Genomic DNA, 15035 nt, shown 5'->3' on the forward strand with positions numbered 1-15035 from the left:
TCTAGGTTGAGATTGAATATACATTTTGTTAGGTGAAATAGAAGTACACTAGCTAAAATCATTGTAATATCTTATAAGTACAATAGGAACTCCAGAGTTCCATATGTAAGGTGAGCGATACAGGTCCCTATGGGCTCTCTTGTTTATAATTATACCCCCCAAAACAAAGTTTGGGGGGGTATGCTGGAATCGGTTTGTCCGTCTGTCCGTCTGTCTGTCTGTCCGTCTGTCCGTCCGTTTTTTTTTGTCCAGGATTCATCTTTGTCGTTATTGAACAAATCTTTTTCAAACTTTCAGATATTAATGGCCATGATGTAAACTTGCGCCTCTGTGAAATTGGTACGGGTCACATGACCCTGACCAGAGTTATCTCCCCTTGATGTGTTAAAGTAGGCAAAATAAGCCCTGTCCGGGATTCATCTTTGTTATTATTCAACAAATCTTTATCAAACTTTCAGAAATTAATGGCCATGTTGTAAACTTTCGCCTCTGTGAATTTGGTACAGGTCACATGACCCTGACTGGAGTTATCTCCCCTTGATGTGTTAAAGTAGGCAAAATAAGCCCTGTCCGGGATTCATCTTTGTTATTATTCAACAAATCTTTATCAAACTTTCAGAAATTAATGGCCATGTTGTAAACTTTCGCCTCTGTGAATTTGGTACAGGTCACATGACCCTGACTGGAGTTATCTCCCCTTGTAGGCAAAATTAGCTTTGTCCGGCCTAACTCCAGGGCAAACAACCTTAAGACATGGAGGGGTGGGGGGTATTCGTTAGCCTATGGCTTACAGTTCTAGTTAAAAATTGTCCAGAGCACGTATGGCCATTGATTGGCTTAGCAACTTACTAACTTCTATACCCTTCATTCAATTGACTTAATACTTCCCACATTTATTGACAAACATCTTACAATTTAAGGTTACATTATTAAACACCATTTCATTCTAAATACAAATTATGTCTCCTGATTGTCTAAGGAACTTAGGTTAAAGTTATTGGGCACATTGTGTCGGTTTAAAGTTAAAGGGCAAGTTGGGATTTCCACCAAGTACTACTAAAACCTTCATTCATTGGACTTAATACTTCATGCAGATGGTAATACTGTTGCGTGCCCGATCGACAGTGTTCTTGTTAGTCGCTTTCTAAATGTAGGACCGTTTGCTCTGTGCCGTTTTAACTGGTTTTAAAAGAAAACCCGAAACCAAAAAACACTTTACTGTTTATTGCTGCAATCGGTTAAATATAATACCAGTTGAAAGTGTTAAACAACAGCAAATCAAACGACACCCAGAAGCTTAGCAGTTCCAAAAGAAATCGTACTTATTTCGCTTGTCTTCCACAAAAATGAAGCACAATGGTTAGAGATTAACCGAATGATGAGTCACCACCGACATGTACTGTGTTTTCAACGAAGATGAAAGTTTAAGTTTCTTTTCTAATAAAACTACAAAAATCAGTGCTGTATAAGGCAAAAAAAACAACTGGAAATGATTCTTAGCCTTACAGTGTTTAGTAAACCATATATAAAAGTTTGTATTAAACTGTTAAGTGAAAATTTAGATGTTTTTCACTAGAAAAATGTCCGAAAATTTACCATGGACTTTACTGTCAGGAAGATGGAGCTGGAATGAATCTAAAAAGAATCTTCGACCCGCCAACGGACGCTGAGGTCGATCAAACCAAGTTCGGTCTACCAAAGGTCGACCAAAATTCTTAACAAATGATCTTGGAACTCTGTGACCTCGGTCGACCCAAATGACCTTTCTAAGAAAACCAAGATGGCGGCTAGAGTAAATGTAAACAACAAAATAGTTGGAATTTAGCCTAATGGTTTACTGGTATAAAACAATTAAATGTACCAACTTACATTAAATGTTAATGTTAATCAAAATATGAAAATGGTGGTGATCATTTGACAATAATCAATAATTTATAGATGAACTATGACTGAACTCAGAACAGGAGTTCAGGTAAAATAACAACTGCTATGTTTCTTCACAGAATTCTAGCATGCATATAAGTAACAATTAAAAGGAATGGTTAAATGAATACCGGAGTGTCCAGCAAATGAATTTTGCGGCTACAAGACTAGGAAAATGGTGAGGGTTATAAGTTAAATTTTACAGTCTGCTTGTCATTAATAAACCAGATTTGTATCAATTGCTAAATTGCCCACACCAGTTAAAAACACACAAATTAACGAAAAAATCACAACGGATATGGTAAGTATCTATTTTGATGTTTAAAAGTCACAATAATACACTAGAAAAGCTGGGGCGCATCAATACCCCCTCGACAGAGAGGCTTAGCTCCTGCTGCCGTTAAACTTTATAATCACAACTTAGATAAACTTTGAAGAACACAAAAACTTAATAACTGTAGCATACACATTCAATGAGATCAGGTAATAACGTCCAATGTCCATCAACCCTAGTCACACAACCCAAGTACATTGGGTTAAAATGTTAATTCACTGTTAGAACATCAATTAATAAAAGTCCTCTGTTTTGTTTATATATGAATATAACACGTTTTATATTCTTAAAATGTTTTAAACTGTCTTAGCAAAAACGACACTTAAAAAAAATTGTTTCGAGTCCATAAAATTTGTTTGGTTTAGCGTAATCGGTATTCCTGTGCCGGATATGTGGTCCCTGGCCATACCCGCGCAGGTTTCTTTTAGACTAAATAGCCATACCAGTGCCTGGTGGTCAGTCCTCACCACAAAACGCCTACCGAGCAAGTACTGGCGAAAATATTGGATGAAGAAAACCACTGCCAGAAGCTCTTGCTCCGTAATACAGTAATTACGCTCCGCTTTATTTGTGGCGCGACTAGCATACGCAATTACTCGCTCCCTTCCTGACTGTATTTGGGACAACACTGCACCTAGTCCAACACCGGATGCGTCAGTGTCTAGGTAAAAGCTTCCTGCCTCATTCAGAGGGTACCCCATAATATCTGGGCCAATCAGGGCTTGTTTCAGGGCGATAAATGCATCCTCGCAAGCTACTGTCCATTGGAACGGACGGTCCTTCTTCGTTAGGTCGATCAGAGGCCTCGCTAACTTGGCAAAATCTTTCACGAACCTACGGTAGTAAGACCCTGTTGCCACAAACTGCTTCACCTGCTTCTGGTTCTCAGGTCGCGGCCACCCTATGATTTTGGCTATGTTAGAGGGGTCGGGCTTTACCCCTTTTGCACTCACAATGTGGCCCAGGAAGCGAACTTCCGTCTGAAGGAGGTTGCACTTTTCGGGTTTTAACTTTAGGCCGGCCTCCCTGATACGAGAGAGAACCTCTTCTAACCTGCCTAAATGTTGTTCGAGATCACTCCCAAACACGACAATATCGTCAATATAGACGAGACACGTTTCCCATTGGAGCCCCTGGAGGACAAGTTCGATAGTTCTCTGAAACGTACTAGCTGCGTTGTTAAGTCCGAATGGCATTCGGACCATCTCATACTGTCCGAATTTACAGGCGAAGGCGCTCTTTGGGACATCTTCCTTCTTTAGCGGTATCTGAAAATAACCCGAAGTGAGGTCAAGACTACTGAAATACTGTGAGTCTGCCACCGCATCAAGGCAATCTTGTATGCGCGGCAACGGAAACCCATCTGGTTTCACCAGCGCATTAACCCGCCTATAATCCACACATGGCCTAACTGACCCATTTTTCTTGCGTACTAGAACAATTGGACTGGCCCAAGGGGAGGTGCTTTTCTTAATAACCCCCTTATTAAGAAGGTCTTCAATCGCTTGCTTTTCTTCCTCTGCGTAGGCGAGGGGCACCCGTCTGGGTCGCTGCTTTATGGGCACCGCGTCTCCTGTATTAATAGAGTGCTCTGCTAAATGGGTTAGGCCAATGTCCCAATCATCTTTAGAAAATGTATCACCAAATTTGGCCAAAATACTAGCAACAGCCTCCGTTTCTGCAATGCTTTTGCCCTCTGTTGATCTGTTTAGCAGCGAAATTAAGTGGGAGGGGACCTGATTAGATGCTTTAGTGCTATAAGCCCGTGCCTTGGTTTCTTCAACAGTTGAAGCAGTGTTCACTCGGCGTGCAGCAACATAATTTTCAATCTCTTGTTGATGTTCCACCTGAGAAAGTACTGTAACTATTCTCTCAATTTTCTCTGCCACGCCTATCTCAGCATCCTGTTTTAATGTCACTTCCGCCGGAAATGGATTAAGGATGCGGATCTTACATGTAGGAGCATGGTTAAGGTTAACCAACGTTGATGCCATTTGCAGAGGATACCTTTCTTTAAATGCCTCTGTAGGCTCAACTACGTAATCGGCCGCCATGTCTTTATCGTCAGCTTCGTACCTCTCGATATAAACATTGACCACCGCCTCTGCTTGGCCAGGTAAAGTCATATCTTCTGCTACCACAACCCGCCTTGTTTTGTCCTCCTTTCCAATCTGAAACACAGGAATGCTTACACCGTCTAGTACTATCTTGTTACAACTTAATAAGATATCTGCAGGCTGACCGTTACGTCCCTTAAGGATGTCATACCCCAGCAGCGCATCGTCCTCGATGTCTGCAACCATAACGTCCTCCACCAGCTGCATAGGACCTAAACGAAGATTAAGCTTTGCCTGTCCAGCCTCTCTAATTGGCGCTCCTCCAGCACCAACCAGCCTGGCCGTCTTGTCCAGCAACGGGCGGGTCTCCACCTCCAACTGCTCGAACACCCTGGTGGACACTATTGTCCGTGACGCCCCAGTATCTGCCGTAAATGTAACAGAATGTCCATTTACAGAGCCCTTCACATACACTCCCTCCGCAAGGGCTTTGGAACTCTGTCTGCGCACCCACCCATTACTGATACAGGGCTTCCCCTCTGCACTACAAAACACTGGTGTATGGCCGGCAAAACTACTTATTGGGACCTTCCTTTGGCCGCAAGGGCTGGTCCCTGCCCGTTTAAAGGGACATCGCCATCTGCGCTTGATTCCTTCCGTTGACCGTTTAAATGGCTTCGGTTTCGCTGGTTGATGTTATCCGGACATTCACGTGCGTAGTGGCCCTTTTGGTGACACCGGAAGCACTCCACTTCCCGTTTCCTCCCTTTGTTGTCAACAGTCGGCTTTGTCCGCTTACCTTCCAGATCATCTAAACGTCTCAATATCTGGTTGAGAACTTCTTCACTGGCACTAACTTGCTTGTTCGGCCTTTCAACGGCAGTATCGCCCCCTTTAAAACTACTTCCGGTATGCTGCTCTCTTGTGGGTGGCCACTCATCACACGTGGGGTAGCGGTCAGTCGTACGCCGCATCGGTCGCCTTGGTCGTCGGTCATCCTGACTGCCCCTTGTTTGCAGAAAGGTGGCAACATGATAAACAGCATCATCAACAGTGGTGGGCTCCTTATGAAATTCTACCTCAAAGCGCGCATCGTCGTCTAGCAGGCCGTCAAGGAACCGGCGCACCAAATCCTCTTCCCTAGTTTTACGGTCTCGGTGGGGGTGAGCTCGGTCATAGAGCATCTTGAGGTCTGCCGCATATGCCACGCCTTCGGTCTTTTATCAGAGCTTGATTGAGATTTTAGTTTCACAATACGGCCGTCTGACGGAGCACAGTCAAAACATTATTTTGGAAACCGGTTTGTCGAAGTGTTTGACAGTGACTTGGAGGGAATGTGCTGAATTTTGACCTCTACAAAATTTAGTGCCATTTTACCTTAAATAACCTAAAATATATATTTTTTTCTTCAGATTCATCAAAGGGGTCACTCATACCAACTATCTAGCATAAATAACTATGAATTACGGCACTTTTACAAAGTCATCTCGATTTGTCTAAATAGAGTAAAGTGAAACCACTCCAATTTCATCGAAATGTGACAGCTAAGAAAAACATGCCTACTAAAGCACTCAAACGAAAAGTTGCAACAAAAACATGCAGCCAACATGCAGATAAACCTTCAATCTTTCAATTGCAACCACTATTCTCACCTGAACATTCATCTAGCAGGCGCGTAGGAAGGAAATTGATATTGGGGCCGCGGAAGGGGTGGGGTGTCCCCTACCATCGAGATTTTTTTCAATTTTCAAGAAAAGTTATCTTTAATTTAAGTCTTCCATTTTAAGCAAAAAGTTGCCTTTCGACCTAGCATATATGACGTTATTAATCACGTGGTATACACACACTGTAAATAGTAGTCGATTGAAATTTAGATTAGATTATTGTTTCTTGTCTTGCCGACTCTAAATAAGTTTGATCATATCTGTTGATGATTAACATTCCTCGTTTTTATCTATCGTATAAAACCTAGATACGTTAAAGTAGAGCACTGTCGTGAGCTAGGACATTCCATTCGAACACGAATGCTCTGCATGGATGGATTATGCTGATGCATGCATGTTGAGGTTTAATGTGCGTTGAATACTTTGATCAGATTAACCATTCACTACGTTTTGATTTGATTCGGGATTGTTTGGATAAGAGTGAGGTTGTACACACAGTGTTGATAAACAAATATGTAGTTATGCCCCCCTTCGAAGGAGAGGGGTATATTGCTTTGCACAGGCATGTCGGTCGGTCCGTCGGTAGACCAAAGCTTGTCCGAGTGATAACTCAACAATTCCTGGACGTATGGTCATCAAACTTCACATGAAGGTTGGGCCTGACCAGTAGATGACCCCCTATTGATTTTGGGGGTCATCAGGTCAAAGGTCAAGGTCACAGTGACCTTTAATGGTAAAATAATTTTAAAGCTTGTCCGAGTGATAACTCAACAATGCCTGCAACCATGGCCCTCAAACTTGACATGGAGGTTGGGCCTGACCAGTAGATGACCTCTATTGTTTTTGGGGGTCATCAGGCCAAAGGTCAAGGTCACAGTGACCTTGAATGGTAAAAGGTTGTCCGAGTGATAACGTGACAATGCCTGCACCCATGGCCCTCAAACTTGACTTGGAGGTTGGGCCTGACCAGTAGCTGACCCCTATTGTTTTTTGGGCTCAATGGGTCAAAAGTCAAGGTCACAGTGACCTTGAATGGTAAAAGGTTGTTCGAGTGATAACTCAACAATGCCTGCACCCATGGCCCTCAAACTTGACTTGGAGGTTGGGCCTGACCAGTAGATGACCCCTATTGTTTTTTGGGGGTCATTGGGCCAAAGGTCAAGGTCACAGTGACCTTGAATGGTAAAAGGTTGTCCGATTGATAACTCAACAATGTCTGCACCCATGGCCCTCAAACTTGACTTGGAGAATTGGCCTGACCAGGAGATGACCCCTATGGTTTTTGGGGGTTATCTGGCCAAAGGTCAAGGTCACAGTGACCTTGAATGGTAAAAGGTTGTCCGATTGATTACTCAACAATGCCTGCACCCATGGCCCTCAAACTTGACTTGGAGAATTGGCCTGACCAGGAGATGACCCCTTTGGTTTTTGGGGGTCATCTGGCCAAAGGTCAAGGTCACAGTGACCTGGAATGGTAAAAGGTTGTCCGAGTGATAACTCGACAATGCCTGCACCCATGGCCCTCAAACTTGACTTGGAGGTTGGGCCTGGCCAGAAGATGGTCCCTATTGATTTAAGGGGTCATTGGGCCAAAGGTCAAGGTCACAGTGACCTGGAATGGTAAAAGGTTATCCGAGTGATAACTTGACAATGGCCCTCAAACTTGATTTGGAGGTTGAGCCTGGCCAGAAGATTGTCCCTATTAATTTTAGGGGTCATTGGGCCAAAGGTCAAGGTCACAGTGACCTTGAATGATAAAAGGTTGTCCAAGTGATAACTCAACAATGCCTGCACCCATGGCCCTCAAACTTGACATGGAGGTTGGGCCTGACCAGTAGATGACCCCTATTGATTTTAGGGGTCAAAGGTCAAGGTCACAGTGACCTTGAAAGCAAACTCGACAATTCTTGGACCTATTGTCATCAAACTTGACATGAAGGTTGGGCCTGCCAAGTAGATGACCCCTATCGACTTTGGGGGTCATCAGGCCAAGGTCAATGTCACAGTAACCTTTAATGCAAAAAAGTTAACAAATCTTCCCCCAATGATATCTCGACAATGCCTGAACCTATGATCATTAAACTTGACATGGATGTTAAACCTGACCAGTAGATCACCCTTATTGATTTTAGGATTCATAGAGCCAAAGGTCAAGGTCACAGTGATCTTGAATGGTAAAAGGTTGTACGAGTGATAACTCAACAATGCCTGAACCCATGGCCTTCAAACTTGACTTGGAGTTGCATCTGACTTGTAGATGACCCCTTATGATTTAAGGGGTCATCGGGTCAAAGGTCAAGGTCACAGTGACCTGGAACGAAAAAAACTTGTCTTTTGATAACATGACAATGCCTGCACCCATGGCCCTCAAACTTGACTTTAGGTTTCTGGTGACCAGCTAATGACTCTGGATTTTGAGTTCATAGAGTCAAAGGTCAAGACGGTCATAACACACTTTATCCTCACACTTTAATGGTCATAATCTTAAAACAGCAACAAATCGGCTGTCATTTCGGTCCATGCATATTTCATTCAATTGTCCATATAATCTGACAACATGGCGCTCAGGGGGGGGGGGGGGGGGCATAATGTTTGACAAACATCTCTTGTTTAATATTATACTGATCGTTCCAAGGCGGTACCTAAAATTCATTGATAAAAAAAACCTAGTTTAAAATATAATGTATGTAGTGTGTTGTTTGTGGAGTTTTGTGTTGTTGTTCCATGTTTCTGCTTTGTGATTGTGCATTTTTGTGTTCTGTGTCATTGGCGTTGACCCTGTGCCATCGAACGGGGGTTATATTTAAACTTTCGACTACTGGACTTGTTTCTGTTTCTGTAGTTTTCCATATAAATATTGATTTGTTTGTTTATAATGATGAATTGACACCACGCCGATGACGATAAGGCTACGCCTACAGTGTCACCTGACCCTTTAGTAAGGGCCCTCCGACATGAACACAGAAGCAGACGATAATTATACAGACTTTATACTTTAAAATCAAATAAAAAATGCATGGAAAATGGTAAAACATAGCAATAAAAGCTGTATAACAGTAAATTAGTTAATTATTATAATTAATTAAATTCATTGCTTGATTCAGATAGAAATAATTTAATGTCTTAACTTTAAAATAATTAATTTCTAAAAAAACGGAATTTTGTTTCAGTGAAAAGGAAGTCTCTATTGTTAACCTCAAATTTAGGGAAACAAAACCTGTATTAATTTCCTTTACGAAAGTCAACAAAAAATGACTTGTTTAAATAAAATGGATTTTGTTGTTTATCTTTCTTTCTCCATTAAACATCACCTTTTACACAAGTTTAGTGAATTATTATTATTGATAGAACTATCGTTATCGTTCTCTCAATGAATTAATATCCGTATTAAATGAAATGCGAAACTGTTCTTACAAGGAACATACATGTAGGAATTAGAAGTGATCCTAGACATTATAAATGCACAGGGTTATACATTGATTTGCGTTATTTACGAAGATGATTTTGTTTTATCTATACGTATATACGTTTTGTGACCTTTAGCTATATGATATTTGATCTTTTATCTAAATTTAATAAAAAAAAAAACGAAAAAGATACGTATATTAGCATATGTATGGTCACATTAAAAATGCATAATTTGCATAATTTGAGCAGCAATAAGGAAAATGTCAGTATTATAAATTTCCTTGTCTTTACTATCTCTCAGTTAAAAACAACCTATTTTGTGTTTAAAAGATAGAAAACAGAGTTATTACAGTTTTGTTGGTAAGTGCAGATTGTCGGAGGTCATGGCGGATAACAACGAGCAACTGATAAGCTCCGCCTAATCTGGACGCTGATTGGTCAGACGGGTATCGTCCGGCTAGTTTAACTGACAGGCCGCGTCATGTTGATTGTTATCTCATTAGTGGCACCTAATTATGGTTATTTCTATTTAATATAAACATAATTTTAAAAATGCACATTACATAAACGAATCATTGCTTTGTTGTTGTATTTTCTCAATTTTCTTTATTTACTTTTTATTTAAGTATATTATTTTCCTCCAATTGTAAATAACAATGTTTTAAACGTGAAAATATCTCAAAAACGCCCTTTGATGAAATGTTATCATTTTATTATTTCCCAACATAAGTCAATATTTGCAGTTCAATTTAGGGTTCTGTTTACACATACATATTTCGGCCTGTTTAAAATTACATATACAATATTACTGTATGTGATTGAGCTCAGTGGTCAATGCCTAAGTATCGAAATTTGTAAAAGTAACAACATGAGAACGCTGGTCCTCAAGCGTTGCTCTTAGAACGTTTCAGTTATATTTGTATATGCTCGGACCAGTCTGATTTCAAACTGACGAGAATGACAAGGACCAAACATTTCAGTCGGACCGATGTAGACAAAGTCATTTGAAGCCAACAAATCCCGGACCACGCGCACAACCGTAACTGGGCAAAAACATATTTTTCCCGGTTTCCCATCCTTTCCTATGTTTTGCCCCGACCCTTAAACCCTTTTCTTGCCTTTTTATGCCCCCACAAAGTGCCGGCATATAGGGTTGCCCTTGTCCGTACGTACGTCTGTCCGTACGTACGTACGTACGTACGTCCCGAAGATTGTTTCCGATCTAATTCTTGAAAACCGTTTGTCCAATCCTCACCAAACTTTAAACACATGTTTGTGACCATAATATCACTAAGTTCGATAGTCATGGAAATCGCTTTAGTCATTTAGGAGTTACGGCCCTTTTTTGCCAAAAATACTTCAAAAATATATGTTTCCAATCTAATTCTTGAAAAGTATGTGTCCAATCCTCACCAAACTTTACATACATGATTGTGACCATAATATCTTGATCAAGTTCGATAGCCATGGAAATCGCTTTTGTCATTTAGGAGTTACGGCCCTTTATTTGCAAAAAAAACTTGAAAAATACGTCCCGAAGATTGTTTCCGATCTAATTCTTGAAAACTGTTTGTCCAATCCTCACCAAACTTTAAACACATGTTTGTGACCATAATATCTTGATCAAGTTCGATAGTCATGGAAATCGCTTTAGTCAATTAGGAGTTACGGCCCTTTTTGCCAAAAATACTTCAAAAATCATTATGGCTTATTTTCTGTGACAAAAAAACGAAGTGGGGGCATCCGTGTCCTATGGACACATTTCTAGTTATATATTTTTTTGTAATCTGTTTATTTTGTTCATGTAAATGTATTTGGCTTTTAACAATACCAGTGATGCTTATACTGAGTGTTTATATGTTCTCAAACGTACAATTTGTATTTTTGATATAACATAAAACAATCAAGAAACCATTTGCCTAAAAAAGGAGAAATAAAAAAAGGTTTTCTGACCTACTTACCCATTTTTTAGGGACCTGAAACCGGACTATCATTAAACGTATATTTCGTAGTCAGACAGTAACTGTGAAAACAATACACTTAAGTGTGTAACCATACATATACGGTATAATTAGTCATATTTGTAAAGTTGCTACTTTGGATTTGGCAAAACCCATAAGTAGATACGGGTAATAATAAGTGTGGTTCATTATAATTTCACTCAGCCTAACATATATATTAAACTAACTTCAGCATATAAAGTGATATGATCTATCAATGTAAGATTAATTGATGATGACCTGGATAAATATGATACGGACATAATGGGTTAAATTGCAATCCCTTTTCAGGAATAAATTCAAGCTGTGATGGCTTCTGGTGGGAATAAAAGCGACGCAGACTCACGAACGAGAGATGAAATTGCTGCCGTGAAGAACAAGTACAACGATATAGTGAAAGTTATTTCCAACGTTGATGATGTGATTTCCATTAAAACCGCCGAAGTTGATGTCTGTTGCAAATTTCATCTAACGGGTAGGTGCATTTTTTATATTTATTTTAATATTTTACTGTAAAAGTGTCTATACCAATGACTTGAGAAAGTTCGTTACTTTGTTATCATGTTGCGATTTCGAGTCCGCGCTGATTCTGCCCAGCCGCTTGAAGTATTTAGAAGTAAGTCTATATTTTTATTTTGTTATTGTTATAAAATTAAATCAAACGTTACAGCTTCCTATCCTGATGTTGTTCCAATCATCACCACAGAGTCTTCGTATCTTACCTCTGAAAAAACTCTGGAATTGACATCGTGTTTGAGGAACAAGGCGTCTACACTCTCAGGACATAGACGTTTGTATATTTTAATAGAGGAATGTAAACAGTGGATGGACGATGAACTTTGTGAACATTTTGCTCACGATAGCAAACATCAAGATTCCAGTCACAAGGAGAAGAGAAAGAAAGCTAAAAAGAAATCAAAGTCTAAACAAGAAGAAACGGATATGAAGGCAAATATTCAAAATGAAGTTGACGTGAAACGCGAATGCGCCGAGATTCGACCGGTTGAAACTATTAAAAGTGAAGCGGTAAAGTATTTTAGCTCTTAAAATCACCATACAATTTATATGCTTATTCAATATTTTGCAAAGCTATTTTCTATGCGATGAGCAAAAAGTCTGATTTTAATGAATTGCCTTTGACGCCACGACTTTGATGTTTACATATAACGTCAACAAAACACTACATTTTACTGGTTATGTGTTGAATATATACTACGTACTCAGTTCATGCATAAAACCAAATAAGGACTAAGTAAAAATAGAATTACAACAATATGACATCCGAACAATTTGGGGTTTTATCAACTGTCGGTATATTTACATTTAACTAGATATATAGATTTGGTACGTATGTCAGTATAGTTGTAACAACACCACATAACATAGAATTTATTGTAAAGTAAAGCCCCAGCTCATTATAAAGTTATTCAAACAAAGTAATTCTAACAACATTCGCCATTTTTGTAGGTAGAAATACTAATTCTTACTAGATTTCATTATAAAATGGCTTCGATAATTTGTTGTAATATTATTACATTCAAGTCTTGGTCATAAAATACCTTGTCTTATCATGTTTTAGGATGGATCTACAAAATGGACTAAAGGCTTCAACTATTTTATCACCATGCGTATACAGGATGCAGCATTGTTGGATGAGTTGGAAACGACAAAGGATTGGATAGAAACACGCTATCCTCAGTATCAGGGTTATTTGATGCCGAGGAATAGATTACATCTTACTTTTGAAGTACTTCGGTTGGAGTCTGAGTCGGATGAAATAAAATGTGCGCAGGCTTTTGAATGTGTGAAAGACAAGTTAACTCTGCTAATGAGAAATTCTGGTGACCTTTTGTTTGAAGGGCTAACTCATTTTCCTAATTTCAATAAGGTCATTTTTGCGGAGGTTATGTATCCGTCCAGTTTGAATCAGCTTATAAAAGCCATTCGCGACGTCCTTTGGGAGGCGGGAATTAAGATTGAGTCTAAGCGTTTTGTTGCTCATCTTTCATTGTATAGAGTAAGTAAAACGGAGTATCATTCTAAAGATTGGCCAAGAGCTCCTCTTCAATTGTGCAAATACGACGGTGTTATTTTTGGATCACAAAAAGTAGATAACCTTCATGTTTGTGAGATGGGAAGCTGTGCGACAGATGACGAGAACGTCAGTGGTATTCCGTTTTATAGAAGTATATGGAAATTGGAAATATGACAACGTGAGGTGTTTTTCCATTGCAACTACGAAGCAACCGCACATGCAAAAGGAACACTAGTACCTGCAGCGTTATGAAACAAATCTTGACTAAATGCGAATTTGTTAACTCCAATCAATGCATATATGATAAATGATTATTACATGTTTATAGATTGCAAGTTTTTGCAAATATTAATATAGTACGTCATTATTGATGGATTTCAACTTATGACGTAACCGTGCTTTAATGAAAATTGATTTGAAAATTCTACAGAACAAGGGACGTTTTTGTCAAACATTATCCACTCTAAGTGTCGCTTTGACATAAACATGTTGGATAAATAAGCACAAGTGAATAAATGTTTTGTTAATTTAGAAAACAATGCACTGATTATAAATGGTTGCACAAATTGTATGTGAAATTAAAAATGTTCGCATGAGACTGTTGACCTTCAGCTATGTTTTCGTACGACTGTTGTCCGAGATCTTGAACTACGAAACTTGTGACACTAAAAACTAATTGACCATCTTCTGGTCAAATATAACATATCAAGATTTATTGCACTTAGTTAAACTGTTTTCGAGTTATTGTGTGAACATGCCTTGGTCTGCAGACTGACCGACCAAACGACCGTCATTTGCCAACCTATATGCCCCTTTTTTAAAAGGGTGCATATACACTTATTGATAAATCGCACTTTAATAGCTCACGTCTGACAAGACAACAATTCATTTCAGAAATGAATGCATAAATAAAGATATAAGATATATACCAACGGAAATAATTTATAATGCTTTTTATGTATTATTAAAATTATATTGTTTACCCAATTGGTTGGTTTTGCAGAACGTAAGAACAGTCATATCTCACCATTTCCGATATCTCCGGATGTTATACATATATTCGAAAGTTTCATAACGCAAACGTTTTTCTGAAAAAGTTCTGTGCACTGAGAAAAAGTAACATTTCTAATGCTGACTGTATAAATGATAATCTGTGAACTTTTATAACCTCCCCTTTTAATGTAAATTTACACTGTCTAAAAAGTCCCATGCACATGTATGAGGAAGCGATAGTAGCAAGAAAATATAATGTATAGGTAGACACGACAATGAATTAGTAAAAAGTGGAGAGAAAATTGATCAGAAATTCCAACCGATTTGCATTTTTGTTCTTATAGAAATGTATTATGGAAAACTAGATAATGCCTTGTAAACACGTTTATAGAAAATTGAAAACGTTAATTTTTAAAATATCTATAATTTAACTTCTGTTTTACAAGAGATGTCTGTTTGATAGTAGAACATATTATTTGTATAAAACAGGTTCTATTTCGAGCATCTTTGCTCCTTTGACATCGTTTGACAACAGAATGAAGAATTTGCTTTTTAAATTTGAATCTCAAACTCTGAACCTTAGCTTAAAATATTTAAATGTTAAGGTGCACATCATTTTTT

General features: G+C 39.0%; 2 protein-coding genes across 3 annotated transcripts; one reads left to right on the forward strand and one right to left on the reverse strand.

Moving 5' to 3' along the window:
• Positions 1-2426: 2426 nt before the first annotated feature.
• LOC128215916 (uncharacterized) lies at positions 2427-5498 on the reverse strand. The gene is made up of 3 exons (XM_052922521.1): positions 5114-5498; positions 2701-4868; positions 2427-2432 (listed from the first exon to the last, which is right to left on the reverse strand). Exons 1-3 carry the CDS (start codon positions 5496-5498, stop codon positions 2427-2429), a joined length of 2559 nt encoding a protein of 852 aa, XP_052778481.1.
• Positions 5499-6358: 860 nt separating this feature from the next.
• On the forward strand, positions 6359-14359 carry LOC128216612 (uncharacterized). Of its 2 annotated transcripts, XM_052923236.1 has the most exons (4): positions 6359-6380; positions 11678-11861; positions 12057-12412; positions 12966-14359. In XM_052923236.1, exons 2-4 carry the CDS (start codon positions 11696-11698, stop codon positions 13593-13595), a joined length of 1152 nt encoding a protein of 383 aa, XP_052779196.1. In that variant the 5' UTR covers positions 6359-6380; positions 11678-11695; the 3' UTR covers positions 13596-14359. The 2 variants fall into 2 exon arrangements, with proteins under 2 accessions (XP_052779196.1, XP_052779195.1); XM_052923235.1 differs by lacking the exon at positions 6359-6380 and having other exon boundaries at positions 11290-11861.
• The last annotated feature ends 676 nt before the right edge of the window (positions 14360-15035 follow it).

The sequence above is a fragment of the Mya arenaria genome, chromosome 14 (genome assembly GCF_026914265.1).
Source record: "Mya arenaria isolate MELC-2E11 chromosome 14, ASM2691426v1".
In the NCBI taxonomy this organism is placed as follows: domain Eukaryota; kingdom Metazoa; phylum Mollusca; class Bivalvia; order Myida; family Myidae; genus Mya; species Mya arenaria.